General features: G+C 46.5%; 1 protein-coding gene across 4 annotated transcripts in view; it reads left to right on the top strand.

Annotated features, from left to right (window-relative positions):
• The window catches only part of POU2F3 (POU class 2 homeobox 3), a 103,542-nt gene that overhangs the window by 82,679 nt on the left and 6,065 nt on the right, over nt 1–14,798 (top strand). For all 4 annotated transcript variants that reach the window (XM_048512973.1, XM_048512975.1, XM_048512972.1 and 1 more), the window contains 5 exons: nt 1,510–1,592; nt 8,352–8,534; nt 9,978–10,119; nt 12,987–13,123; nt 13,354–13,515. In XM_048512973.1, the coding sequence (XP_048368930.1) occupies nt 1,510–1,592; nt 8,352–8,534; nt 9,978–10,119; nt 12,987–13,123; nt 13,354–13,515 (707 nt within the window). The remainder of the gene's footprint in view (nt 1–1,509; nt 1,593–8,351; nt 8,535–9,977; nt 10,120–12,986; nt 13,124–13,353; nt 13,516–14,798) is intronic.

Below are 14,798 nucleotides of genomic sequence, written 5' to 3'. Positions count from 1 at the left end.
TAAACAGCCTGTCCCAATACTTAGATGTTATCCTGTGTTTTGAAGGTAGCTGAAGTCCCAATCTGGGAATACATAATGGGGCAGATCGACAGCAGCCCATTTGTCTATTTAGGGAGATGTCTTTAATCCCATTTGAATATCATTTCTGGAGTCATTGCTCCATATTCTGTGACGCTTCCCTGTTCTTGAATGGCTATATTATTTCCAGGGCCTTGGCCAGGAAATATTTCACAACCACAGGTTTTTAAAAGGGGGATAATAATGCTATTTTCTATTATGATTTTTCCCACACTTCCTCCAAGAAGTTCCAAGTAGTGTCAGGAGTTGCCCTTTTCTCCATTTTATCCTGTGTGAGGTTTTTTCCGCACACCATGATAACTCTGGGGGGAAACCAGGATCATACATACCACCAATTTGGCAGTTTTTGAAAACCCTGGGATAAAGGAAATCTCATGGGGCGGGCCCAATTTAGGACCAGAAGCCATGCGAAAATCATGCGCAGTCTGGGATATTAGATCTCCCCATCCCAGGATATTTGGAAAATGCCAGAGAGGTTAAGCTGCAAGGCAGAGTGACTGGACCAAGTTAACTGACAGTGATATAATGACTAGCATTTCAGTCTAAGACCTCGGAGCCCAGGTTCGAATCCCTGCTCTGCCAAGGAAGTTTGCTGTATGAGCTTTGTTCAGTGACATACCCTAACTTTTGTTGTGAGGTTGAAATGGAGATGAGCAACATTGGGGTCCCGTTGAGGAGAAAGGAAGGGAAGAATAAACACATTTATGGCAGAGAGGAGATTTTAACTTGGGAATCCTTGCTGCTATTCTGACAGTCTAATACAGGGGTAGGGAACCTGCGGCTCTCCAGATGTTCAGGAACTACAATTCCCATCAGCCCCTACCAGCATGGCCAATTGGCCATGCTGACAGAGGCTGATGGGAATTGTAGTTCCTGAACATCTGGAGAGCCGCAGGTTCCCTACCCCTGGTCTAATACCACACTGACTTTCATGTAGTGAGCTAGCCTACCTTGCTGGGTCATTGTAAAGAGTACTGAGCTGGGGTAAAGATACTATATAAATTCTAAATGTGTTTCAGTCCGCAAATATCCTTCAGCTTTCAAATATTTGTACACATAGTTATAACTACAGGGACGGAGGGATAATTCACACCTGGACTGAACTCACTTGATGGCATGTATTTAATAGTATGAAACATACTGGATGTGAGCATTCGTCAGCTGGAACCGAGGCACTGTCTGCAGGTGTTCAACCTGGGGTGACCCATTCACTCATTCAGGTCAGCACTGTAGAAACAAACATGCCTGCCACAATTTGGCCAAAGGAATATCACATTTGGGAAGCAACCCTTTAAAACAGGCCAGATTTTGTGTTGCAGAAGCTGTTTTTTTTTGGTTCACTTTCCTTGGTTACTGCTGCTCTGGTTTATGTGAAATGAGTATCATTTGGTGGAGATGAAAACATTCCTCCCGTCTTTCTTTCTCTTTCAGCTCTGCAGTCAAACCTTCTCTCCTATTCCCAGCCGCAGAGCGGACTCCTCCTCCCACAACACGGACACAGTTTAGCATCTCAGGTAACTTGGCTTTTGACTCTGTGTTGGCTGAGCTTGCGATTTAATGGGCTTTGGGCTTTTTTGCACCAATGACTCACTCCTGGTTTCCTTGGAATCAATTTGGGCCCAGCTCTTCAGCATTTCTGCCCACCCCTCCCCTGCATTTTCACAGTTGTGGAGTCAGTTCATTTTCTTCCACACATGCCTTTAATAATAAGGATTTCCAAGGGGGGGGGGGTGCTGACATTATCAGTAGCATTCCAACACTCCCTTTTATAACAGAGAAAGCAGGTTCTCTGAATTCCCAGCTTACCTTTTTTTTTAAGGTATCTCTGTGAGTAAAAGGGATAAAGACTTACTTTTTTAAATAAAAAAGGTAAGTCTTTATCTCTTTCACTCACAGAGATATACCTTTTCCCTTATATCTCCGCAAGGGAAGGAACTGGAGACTTACTTTTTAAAAAAATGGAAGCTGGGGATTCAGAAAGATTGCTGTCAACTCAAATGTGGTTCTGAAACAAATATTCAAATGTTGATGAAGTTTCCACTTTTGCCTGACATATTTTGAATACAAAAATTGGGAACTGAAAAGTTCAACTTACAATTAAAAGACCACAGATTTGCACGTATCCCATGATGGTAATTTGGCCATCGTCATATATGAAACCTCCTAATCTGTTAGGTGCTAAATTCGGGGAGGGGCTATGGCTCAGTGGTAGAGCATCTGGTTCACAAGCAGAAGGTCCCCGGTTCAATCCCCCGAAGCTCCAATTACAAGGACCGGGCAGCATGTGATGGGAAAGACCTCTGCCTAAGATCCTGGACAGCAGTTTCCAGTCTGAGTGGGCAATACTGACTTTGTTGGATCGAGGGTCTGATTCATTATAAGGTAGCTTCATGTGTCACATGAGTCCCACATGCCATTGTGTGTAATTTATTTCCCAGCATTTGTCAGTCATGGAACTCAAGACAATATCAGTGAGTTTCTCAAGGGTTTCCCATCGACACACTGACCAGACCAAGACCTACGTAGCTTTATAAAATTACCTTATCCTACATCTTCAGACTACCCATTACCCATCAATCCGTGCTCTTAAATATCAAATGCTTGCACAGACTGCAAATATCAAACAGTGGAGAGAAACACTGGATATTAAGGAACAGATATCAAATACTGGAGCATCTGGAGAAAATCTGGAATCCAAATTTGCACAGGAGATTTTCGTAGAGTAGTTTGTGCCGCAAATTCCTTCCGGCTCGAATTCAGTTCCCAGTTTGGCCGACTGAAAGCCAATTTGAAATCTCCCCCACTTCTGCTTGTTTTAGAAATTGAGGGCTTTGGATTAAGCATGCCACTGCATTTATAAGCATTAAACTTCCTGTAGAACAGGATTTGGAACAAGATGAGATATTCCATTGGGAAGGATCGTGGGAATCTGACCCGTTGGGCTGTGTTCACGCAGAGCTGAGCGGAACACAAAAGAGGGGAGATGGAGTGAGATCCCTCCTCTCTCCTGCCCTCAATCCAATCAGAATTGGCTGGATTTGAAAATGTTCTCCTTTCTTCCATCTCCTAGAATACCTCAGAGTGGCTCTTGTCCTCCCACAAGGATAACTCACACATTTTAGAGCTGGGAATTGTAAGCAAAAGGTTTGTTCAGTTCCTGAGACAACTGACAAAAGACAGTTCCAAATCACAAAATCAGGTCATCTTTGAAAAATCATAGCCTGGCACCATATTCAAACAACATAAGGATTCAAAAGTTGGGTGATCAAAAGTCCTTGAACTGAAATCAGCAAGTCCCAGCACATCCTAACCAGAATACCCCCCCCCCCAATACACACACCGGTGCCTACAGGTACAAAAATGTTGGGGACCCCTGTACTAAGGTGTCAGTTGCACAAAGATTTAACTCAATACCTGTTCTCCAGGATCCTTCCACTGGTGATGGTAGGGATCGTATTCTAAAAGAGAGCTATGTTCATCCATCAAGAGTGCTGCTGCTTAGCCAATTGTCTTCTCAGCATCCAGGACTTTGTTGTCATCTTCAGAAATATTTAGCTGGTCCTTTGTTTCTATAGTGATAGGCTTGGCAATTTGGCATGGCGGCAGTAGGAGATGGACCTTACCCTTTTGGGGGTCCATAAAATTGAACCCCCAGAAGCAAAGGTCACCAAACCAGGGGCGTAACTAGGCAAACTGGCGCCCGGGGACAAAACCTGAGTTTGGCGCGCCCCCCCACAGCCCGGCATATGGGCGGCCACTTTCCCCCACCATGACCAAACAATGATTTTTTGCACCAGCTCACAAAACACCTCCCACTCCCAGCAAAACATACATGGCTCTCTCCCCACCAACTCTTTTCCTAATTTCCTAATCACAACAACCCTATGAGGTAGGTTGTTATCCTGAGAAACAACTCCAAGCCAGTGCAAGTGGGTATTAAGCTTGTAAATCTCTCACAAATCACCCCCAGCAAAACGTTTACCAAACATATGTCAGCATCATCTCTCACAAAACACCTCCAGTGGAATCCACCCCCAAACAGCATCACTTTCAATGGTGTTTAAACTAGGGATCTCAGATTCTTCTTTTAAATACACCTTAAAGGGAGAATCTGGGGTCCCCGGTTAGAACAAAATTGAAAGTGATGCTGCTTGGGGGTGGATTCTCCCCCACCCTGAAACAGCATCACTTTTGAGGGTTGGAGATTCAGATGAAACAAATACTGGATTCAGCCAGAATCTGGGCAAATTTGGGCACATTCAGACAAAAAGTGTCCGATTATGTCCTGCTCAAATATGAACAAATGTGAATGCAAGGTATTTGGGCTTTTGGGGGGTATTTTTGGTGTTTCTTTCGGCCTGCAGGAAGGGCATTTTTAAAGCTAGCGGCACCATGATTTCAGTGCATCATCCAGAGACTGCCCTGATGACACCACCCGAGTTTGGTGATGTTTGGTTCAGGGGCAGCAAAGTTATGGATGCCCAAATGGAATGCCCCCATCTCCATTGTTTTCAATGGGAGCTAACAGGAGATGGGGGCTACCCATTTGAGGGACCATAACTTTGGTCCTCCTGAACCTAACTTCACCAAACTTGGGTGGCATCATAAGAATAGTTACCAGATGATACCCTGAAATTTTGGTGTTACTAGCTTTAAAAAATACACCCCTTACAGGCACTCCAAGAAATTTGCTCAAGATTCTTTGCTTTGTAGTGACTTTGCTACATTGTAGCCAGTGGGGAATTTCTGAGGCAGGCTGCAAATTTTTGAAGATAGAGGCACGAGACTTTCAAGGTGGCTCCAGGAAGCCCTCCTGGTAATAGCATCCAGGCTTAGAGACCTTTGCTTCTGACGGTTCAATTTTATGGGCCCCCCCAAAGGCTTATTTTGTTTCCCTGCTCCTGCCCATGAAGCCCTCTGGCTGAGTTCTCTCAGAACTTCTCAACTCACGCCCCTACCCACCCCCAAAAGCAAAGCTCACCAAGCTTGGATGCTATTACCCAAGGCCTCTTGGAGCCACCTTGAAAGTCTGGCGCCTATATCTTCAAAAATGTGTGGTCAGTGCTTACACACTCAGAAATTCCCCAGAATCTGCCAGGCTCATCAGCATGTTCTGTGGTGGGAAAAATTATTTTTCCCACCATAGACTTCAATGGGGCTTTCCATTATGCCCAGATAGCTCTGTGGTAGAGGTTTCAACAGGAGGCAATGTGGTAGTGGTCTTGCTCTGGGTGGGGGCACTTATTTCCTGCAGGGCTGCTGGTGTGAGAGTCTCCTGAAAGGAACCAGCCAACTTTGCTAAATGCTGTGGGCATCAGGTTCACCTTCAGGCTGAATGCTGTGGGCATCAGGTTCACCTTCAACTCAGTGCCCACAGCATTTTCCTCTTCCACACACATTTTAGCAAACTTGGTTGGTTCCTTTCAGGAGACTCACACCAGCAGCCCTACAGGAAATGCCCCCACCCTGAGCAAGACCCCTACCACAGTGCCTCCCATTGAAACCTCTACCACCAGAGGCTCCTCTGAACTTGTAACAGAAAGCCCCATTGGGAGTCTATGGTGGGAAAAGTAATTTTTCCCACCCTGGGGCCTGCTTGAAAGAGCCCTGGCAGATTCTGGGGAATTTCTGAGTGTGTACTAACTACGACCCACGAGGAAGACAGAAGGTGCCAGACTTTTCAGGTAACTCCAAGAGGCCTCCCTGGCTAATAGCATCCAAACTTGGTGAGCTAACTTCTGTAGTGGGGGGGGGGCGAGTTGAGAAGAGTTCCTGAGAAGACTCAGCCACGGCAGACTTTCATGTGCGGGAGCAGGGAGTAAATAAGCCTTTTGGAGAGCCCATAAAGTTGAACCCCCAGAAGCAAGGGTCTCCAAGGCTGGATACTTTGTACTCAGGAGGCCCTCCTAGAGCCATCTTGGAAAAGTCTGGTGCCTCCCAGCTTCAAAAATGTGCAGCCTGCCTACACACTCAGAAATTCCCCATTGAGCTACAATGGAGCTGAAGTCACTGCAAAACAAAGAATCTTGAACAAATTTCTTGAGGTGCCTGGAAAGACTGCCTTTTTAAAGATAGTGACACCAAATTTTCGGGGTATCATCTGTTAACTATTCTTATGATACCACCCAAGTTTGGTGAAGTTACATGTTCAGGGGGACAGAAGTTTATAGTCCCTCAAATGCGTCGTGCCCATTCTCTGTTAGCTTCCATTGAAAACAATGGAATGAGAGCACCCCCTTACTGGGGTCCTTGGCTTTGCTGCGCCTGAACCAAACACAACCAAATTTGGATGGTATCATCAGGACAGTCTCTGGATGGTACCCTGAAATTTTGGTGCCGCTAGCTTTAAAAATGCGCCCCCTGCAGGCCAAAACGTAAAAAACCCTTAAAAATGTTAAAAACACACAAACGACCCTGAAATGGTGGCGCCCCCCCACGTGACCAAATGGGGGGCGCCCGGGGACAAAGGGTACCCCCTGTCCCTAGGCAGGAACGCCACTGCACCAAACCTGGGGCGTGTCGTCAAGAGAGTCTCCTGAAAATACACTGAAAGTTTGGTGTCTCTACCTTAAAAAATCTGCATCCTACTCACACACGCAGTAATTCTCCATTGGCTACAATGAAGCCAGGGCAGTTCGGAGCAGAAAATCTGGGGAAATGTTGGGGTGCCTGTATGGGGTGTGTTTTTAAGCTAGTGGCACCAAAATTTCAAGACTTTCCTGATGATGCCACCTAAGTTTGGTGAAGTTTGGTTTAGGGTGTCCACAGTTATGGCCCCTCAAAAGGGAAGCCCCCTTGTCCTATTAGTTCCCATTGGAAACAATGGGGGCACCCCCTTTGGGGGTCCATAACTGTGGAGCCCCTGAATCAAACTTCACCAAACCAGGTTGGCATCATTAGGAGAATCTCCCAAGATACCTTGAACTTTTGGTGCCACTAGCTAAAACATTTGCCCCCCACAGGATAAAAACAAAAAAACCCTTAAAATGCCAAAAAAATCAACTGAACTGGGAATTCGGCTGATTCGGCTATACCAATCATTTTGCAGCAGAATCAAGCCGAATCTGAATTTTCCTGAATTTTTCAAGTTTTGCTCAAGCTTGGTGATAAGTGAGATCTTGGCAGGTCTAGCTCACAGGAACAATAATCAAAGCATTTTGCTAGGCTTTCTGCAATAAATGCAAGATGTGACCATTGCCCTGACCCAGCCAGCCCAATTCGTCAAATTGAAATTGAAAGCTAAGCAGGGTCGGCCCTGGTTAGAAATTGGATGGGAGACCACCAAGGGAGTCCAGGGCTGCTACACGGAGGCAGGTGGTGGCGAACCACCTCTGAGTGGCCCTTTCCACAAAATACAAATAAAACAAGTTGAGGCTGGAAAATAACCCGTATGCTGACGGAGCTTCACATAGAGACATGGTCACCCCGTTTTCCCTGGCCTGTGTGGAGAAAGGAAGTGTCTTTTTTTAAAACAGCTAGGCTGGACATCCTGCTCTTTGATGGGGTAGTTTTCCATTGAAAGGAACTCTTCTTTCCCCATTCGGGCCTGAATTTCCTTTCCTGCAGTCTAGTGGTACAGTCCCAACAGAATTACACCATATTTTCTAAATGCATTGGTTGGATTTCAGTGAAACAGAGACCAATTGTGTACATTCACAGGAAGGGTGCTGGGAAAAAAATGTGTATTAATTTAAACATTTTTATCCCATTTTCCCTATTGGTTCAAGGAAGCTTACAATAATAGTTTAAAACATGTTCAGTTTAAAAACAAAAAATAAAATAACAAACCTTGAATGTACCTCTCTCTGCCCCCTTCAAAAGATGCTACCAATTCCCACAAAAAGCCTGGCATACAAGAAGGCCTTTCAGCGCCTCCTGAAGATCTCCAAGGAGGGGTTCTCCCTGACATCTTCAGGGAATCCATTCCAAAGCATCGGGGCCATGGTAGAAAAGGCCCTGGTGCTGGTCAATGCCAGATAAGCCATCCTAAGCAGTGGAATAGCCAACAAATAGCTGCCCGGTGACTGTAGTTGGTTCACAAGGTCATATGGAAGGAGACACTCCTTCGTATCTTCCTATGCTTGCTCAACATTTGTCAGTTTCTGATCTAATTTCTGAGAATGGAACCAGAGGAAATGGTAGATTTTTTTCATTCCAAGTCATGAAGTATGTATGAGCAGGCTTGCTCGTTTCTGTGAATCCTTCACTTAGAGGCGAGATGTCTCTCCCAGTGTTCAGTAGTGAAGACTCTGCACCGGGTTGTATTTTAACAGGCGGTGGGACGTCCCGGGCACCCTGGCTCATCATTAGAGACCCACCTGGAGGTACCTCAGCATTTACAAGTTGCCAAACACTTGCCGTCCTCAGCAGCGACAGATGAAGCCAACGACTTAGAAGAACTAGAGAAATTTGCCAAGACTTTCAAACAGAGGCGAATCAAACTGGGATTTACACAGGTAATGATGAGCGTCTTCACACTCCAGTGTAGTTGCAGACTTCTAAAGAACTGCAGCTGGAGAAAAGTTGTTTCAGCCTTCTGAGGTGCAAAGATTTTGGGAGAGCCAGCATGGTGTAGTGGCTAAGAGCAGGTGGACTCTAATCTGAAGAACCGGCTTTGATTCCCCACTTCTCCACATGAGCTGCAGACTCTAATCTAGTGAACTGGATTTGCTACCCCACTCCTCCATTTCTGCTGGATAACTGTGGGCCAGTTGCAGTTCTCTCAGAACTCTCTCGGCCCCACCTTCCTCACAAGATGTCTGCTGTCGGGAGAGGGAGGGAAAGGAGTTTGTAAACCACCTTGAGTCTCCTTATAGGAGGGAAAGGCGGGTTATACATTCAAACTCTTCTACTTCTTCATCATCATAATGTCTGTTAACTAAGAATTTTTTTCTTCCTGAATAAAAATTGGAGAGTACTAGAGTATGAAGCCCTTAAAGGTGCCCATTCTCTGTGTTTCTGCATGATTCACATTTCCAAATGGGCCTCTTTATCAGAAAAATGGTAGATTGGTGGAGTAACATGCAGAAATGCAGCAGGCAGCTCCATCCTTTCGTATCTAAGGAATAAATAGATGATCCCGTGGTAGATGAATGGTGCTAAATTATCTTGAACAGCAATTCCCAACCAGGGTTCCATGGTACCCTGGGGTGCCGTGAGCATGTCCCAGGGGTACCGCAGCAACGCTAATGGTCCCCCTCACTTTTGTAGTGTCTCCCATTGGTGCCAGCAAGGACATGGAGCTGGCCCAGAGGGCAGGGCCTGCTGCAAGGTCAGCAGCCACTTCCTGCCCCCCCCCCGCCCCAGTGCTTCCCATCACCCTGGGAGGGGAAGGTGGGCAGGTGGCAAGCAGGGGCTCTGGGGGGGAGGGGGGATGGCAGGGGTACCGTGAGATATGAAAAGTGAGGTCAAGGGTACCGTGACGTCGAAAAGGTTGGGAAACACTGATCTTGAAGAAGGCTGATTGAAAAGTCATAAGAGGGGGAACGGAGAGTGAGCTCAGAAAACGGTGCCGAGCAGGAGGTTTGGGGACGGCAGAGAAGCATGGGAAACCTTTTAAAGAGACCGCACAACAGTGAAGCCATTTTGAAAACGTTTCTGCCTAAAGAATAGTTTTTAAAGCGTATTCACTGAAAACGTGCTGAGGCTGGAATTAAAACGTTTTGGGAACCAAAGGGGCAAAAACAATGTGGAACTCCATGGAGGAAATGTTTTATTTCCTGCCTCAAGATGTTTGAAAAGGTTTGTGTGGAAAGGGCCTAGGATCCCTGTGCAAACCAGCTAAAGGTCACATTTAAATCAAGCCTGACCTAGAAGTTGTGGGAAGCGGTAACGTGCGAAGGATCCTGTTGGATGTCTTCAGGCTTTTTTTTTCTCTGTCTGTAACTTGTCTTCTCTAGGGTGATGTAGGCTTAGCCATGGGCAAGCTATACGGCAATGACTTCAGCCAGACCACCATTTCACGCTTCGAGGCCCTCAACCTGAGCTTCAAGAACATGTGCAAGTTAAAACCACTTCTGGAGAAGTGGCTGAATGATGCAGGTATGCCTTGGGTTGAAAATGTGGCTGATGCAGAATAATGTGGCTTTTTGCTTGCCTTTCAGGCTGCATTAGTCTTGTAATCCCTGTTCCTCCTGGCTGTGATAGATGCAGAAAGAGCACGCCTAATCTGTAACACACCTTTGCACCACTAGGGGGCGATAGTCCTCTGTACTTTCCCCAAAAGCCAAATAATATATATATATATTAATTAATTAGCACAACCCCACAATGACAAAGTGTGGTGCCAGTTTTCAAGTTTACCTGAGCAGTTCCTCAAGCTGTTAAGCAAAGCAAAATGAAACAAACAAACAAACAAACAAAAAACAGTAGGGTTGCCAGCTTCCAGGTGGGACTTGGAGATCTCCTGGAATTACAACATCTCCAGAAGTCAGATTCTCTGAAGATAATGACTGCTTTATCACCGCTGAGGTCCCTTCTCTCCCCAAACCAGGCCCTTCCCATGTTCAACCCCCAAATCTCCAGGACTTCCCCAATTCAGAAGTAGCCACCCTAGTGAGGAGAGGTGTTCCATGAGGGAAGCATTGTAACTCTTAAGATAGAAGGAGGAGTTTTGCCGGCTTAATCAGCTTGACGTGGACCTGCCACAGAGAGATCTTAGCTTGCAGCGAGGTAGGCAGTGGTGGGATTCAGCAGGTTCGCATCACTTCGGCAGAACAGGTTGTCAGGGTTAGTGCTAGTGAACAACCAGTTGTTAAATTATTTGAGTCCCACCACCGGAACCGGTTGTTAGATTATTTGAATCCCACCACTGGAGGTATGGTTTTTTAAAAAGCCACTTGACAGATCTCCTCCTGAAAATGTAATAACCAGCAGTAATTTGGGTCTGTCTCCAGCACTAATCGAGGATTGTCTGTAAGGCAGCGAGTAGAACTAAAGAATAATGCGGCAGTCCTTATGTTAGCAAAGCTGGCGCTTGGTTTCAGACCATGCACTAGTATTAAGATCAATAGCAGCCCAACTCTGATATTATTTATGCTATGCATTTATTTCTTTATTCTTGTAATCACATTCCCCTTATAGGGTTGTTTGGAGAATTGCTGGAGATTTGGGAGCTATGCCTGTGGAGAAATCTAGAAAGTCATTTCACCTAGAACAGTGGGGGTGAACCTATGGCACGGGTGCCAGAGGTGGCACTCAGAGCCCTCTCTGTGGGCACATGTAAACAGAGTGCCCTCCCCACACATATATCTAGACTGGCCTGGGCCACTGGGCTCAATTATTAGCATTAAACCCAAGACCTAGTTTTGGGGAAGCAGTGTTAAGCGCTGTTAAACCCCACTGATTTTCATGCGAAGAACTAAAGCATGATCCTTTACTTGGGAGTAAGCTCGGTTGCTGGCAATGGGGCTTGCTTCTGAGTAAACCCTCCTAGGGTTGTGATTCACCCATTGGAAGAGTTGCATGGTTGCTTCAAAGCAAAGCCACCGACTACCATCAAGCTTACTCCTGAGTAACGCACGCCTATGAGCCAACCATTTTTTCTAAACTAAAACCTCAGTAATCAGGTTAAATTGCTGTGTTGGCACTTTGCGATAAATAAGTAGATTTTGGGTTGCAATTTGGGCACTCAGTCTCAAAAAGGTTCGCCATCACTGACCTAGAATCTATGGTATACCATAGAGTCTGCCCTCTAAAGCTGCCACTTTCTCTAAGGGACAATGATCTCTAGTATGTAAATCAGACGGAATTCCAGGAGAATCTTGTCAGATCTCTGAAGCTTAATGGGGTTGGCCCTGGTTAGTGTTTGGACAGGAGGCCACCAAGAAGGTCCATGGTTACTACACAGAGAAAAGCAATGACAAACTACCTCTGTCCGTCTCTTGCCTTGAAAACTCTTCAGGTCACCATAAGTTGACAGCAGTTTGACAGCACTTTCCATCACCAGCAACATAGTATAGTGAGAAAGGTCTCTCGTATAAGCACTGACCCAATTTATGCCTCTGTGGTTTCAGCAGGGTTGCTACGTTATTTCCCCTGCAGCCATGCCCTGACTTTTTGTCAGGGGGTAGAAGATCTAGATGGCAGATCCTTGAGGGTCCTTTTCCACCCAACTTTGTAAAATGACTAGAACTTAATGTAGCAGGTGCCAGAAGAGCAATAAGAAAAGAAGCTTTGGTCTTTACTGGCTCTCGTGCCTTCATCGTCAATTCATAATAATAAAAGCAGAGTCCTGCTGGATCAGACCAGTGAGGGTTCATCTACTTGAGCATCCTGTCTCACACAGCAGCCAGTCAGTTCTTCTAGAGGTCCAACAACAGGGCAAAGAGGCCGAGGCCTTCTCCTAATAAGAACCTAAGAAGAATCCAGCTTGATCAGACCAGTAATGGTTAGGGTTAGAGGTCCAGTAGAGGTCCAGCAACAGGGCATAGAGGGTGAGGCCTTCTCCTAATAAGAACCTAAGAAGAATCCAGCTTGATCAGACCAGTAATGGTTAGGGTTAGAGGTCCAGTAGAGGTCCGGCAACAGGGCATAGAGGGTGAGGACTTCTCCTAATGAGAACTTAAGAAGAATCCAGCTTGATCAGACCAGTAAGGGTTAGGGTTAGAGGTCCAGTAGATGTCCAGCAACAGGGCATAGAGGGTGAGGACTTCTCCGAAATTGCCTCCTGGCCCTGATATTCAGAGGTTTAGACTGTCAAAGAAACCTGTTCTGTTGCAGACAATTCTGGGACATGTTCAAGCACACTTACCGTGGAGCGTTGATCAGGCCTCACCACTGCTATGTGTGACCTGAGAGCACCTTCAGATTTTCCCTCTTGTTTTGCCCTCCCTGTCCCACATCCTTGACCCAGTTCCTGAATCTTCTCTGAATGCTTCTTTCTCTCTCTCTTTTCTCCCCACCCACAGAATCTTCCCCTTTAGACTCCTCTGTGAGCACCCCCACTTCTTACCCATCCGTGAGCGAAATGTTTGGGCGCAAGAGAAAGAAACGCACCAGCATCGAGACCAACATTCGCTCCACGCTGGAGAAACGTTTCCAGGAGGTAAGGGAAATGGGTCGCTCTTGCCTCGTGGAACACTGTGAATGCTCAGCTCAATTAGGATGCCGTGGGCTGGTTTGGAAAGTGGACTGTCAGGGCCAAACTGCAAAGCTTGCTGGAGACACAAAATCAGATCCCCAGATATGTAGCTCAGCTGCAAAAAGTAGCCATGTTGGGGGGGGGGCGTTATGTTAATTGTGTCCCTTCCTCATCTTGGACTTCCTCTCCCTCAGAACCCCAAGCCCAGCTCAGAGGAGATCTCGATGATTGCCGAACAGTTGTCCATGGAAAAGGAAGTGGTCCGGGTTTGGTTCTGCAACCGTCGTCAGAAAGAGAAGCGCATCAGCTGCCCGATGCCCTCCCCTATCAAATCTCCCCTCTACAACTCCAGACTGGTAAGAGCTGCTGGACAAAAGGGCATCAGAGACATCTCTCTCTGTCCCAGTCAAGCAGTAAGCAGGTGGTGGAAAGGAGGAAGAGAATCTGCTTTTCGTTAAAAGGTCCCAGATTCAGACCTGAGTGTTCCCAGTTAAGAATGTCAGCCAACAACTGTGACAAAGACCCTTCCCTGCCTACGATTCTACAGACAACTCTGAATTTGATGGACCAGTAGTTTGGCTCTGTATTTTGCAGAACTGGGTTTGCATATCAAAGGCCCCTAGCAGCTCTACATGACACAAGATCAGGGGGGGCCCCCCTTGTGCTTGTGAGCACCTCTGGAATTGTGGCTCAGGGTGGTGGGCACAGCCCACCACACAACATCAGGGAATGAGATTATGTACAACTCTAATGGTAACAGTTCAGTGCTCTGTTTAACAGGATAGTCCACAGGTGTCAAACTCGCAGCCCTCCAGATGTTATGGACTACAGTTCTCATCAGCATCATGCTGGCAGGGGCTGATGGGAACTGTAGTCCATAACATCTGGAGGGCCGCGAGTTTGACACCTGTGGGATAGTCAATCAGAACGTAGCAGCAACCAGCCTTGTCCACGTTCTAAAAACACTTGGCAGGGACCAGCAAAAGTGTTGGGGGCACCATGCTGAGGACCCCTGCACTACATCTTAGCTTTCTGACTCTCAGATAGTATACCCCTGTAAGAGCTCATGAATGCATGCTGTGAACTTGGACTGGTTCATAGAGGTGTATCTAGGAAAAATGTAGCCCAGTGCAAAATCTGTTTTCCAGACACACACACACACACACCCGCCGGTATGGGCGGCCGCCATCCCCCACCACAACCAAACAATGTTTTTTACACCAGGTTTTGAAGTCAGTGTATGGACCTGGAGGGAAGGAGGACAGTTGTGCGTGGGGGGAGGGATGATTTTCCGCCCCCCACGTGACTAAATGGCTGCAGCCCGGGGACATTTTACCCCATATGTCCCCCTGGGCGGTACACCCCTAGGTTCATTCAGGTCAGGGAAATCAGAAAGCCTTGCGTTCAGATCTCCCTAGTCAGCCTTCAGCCGCTCTGCCCCTCTTGGCAATGCAGGGGCAACTCTACTAGCTTACCCAACAGGATCTTTTTCCAACAAATTATTACATTAGCATGTGAAACTCCCATAAACGCCATTATCAAAACAGTGTCGTTGCTGTCCTTATGAAGTATCCACATTGGGTTTCGACTGAAACTGTGATGAAGAACTTTGTTCTACGGAACGTGGAGCTGCGAGGAT

The sequence above is a fragment of the Sphaerodactylus townsendi genome, linkage group LG12 (assembly GCF_021028975.2).
Source record: "Sphaerodactylus townsendi isolate TG3544 linkage group LG12, MPM_Stown_v2.3, whole genome shotgun sequence".
Lineage (NCBI taxonomy): Eukaryota > Metazoa > Chordata > Lepidosauria > Squamata > Sphaerodactylidae > Sphaerodactylus > Sphaerodactylus townsendi.
The sequence above is the reverse complement of the archived record's forward strand: the minus strand, read 5'-3'. Positions and strand labels throughout refer to the sequence as shown.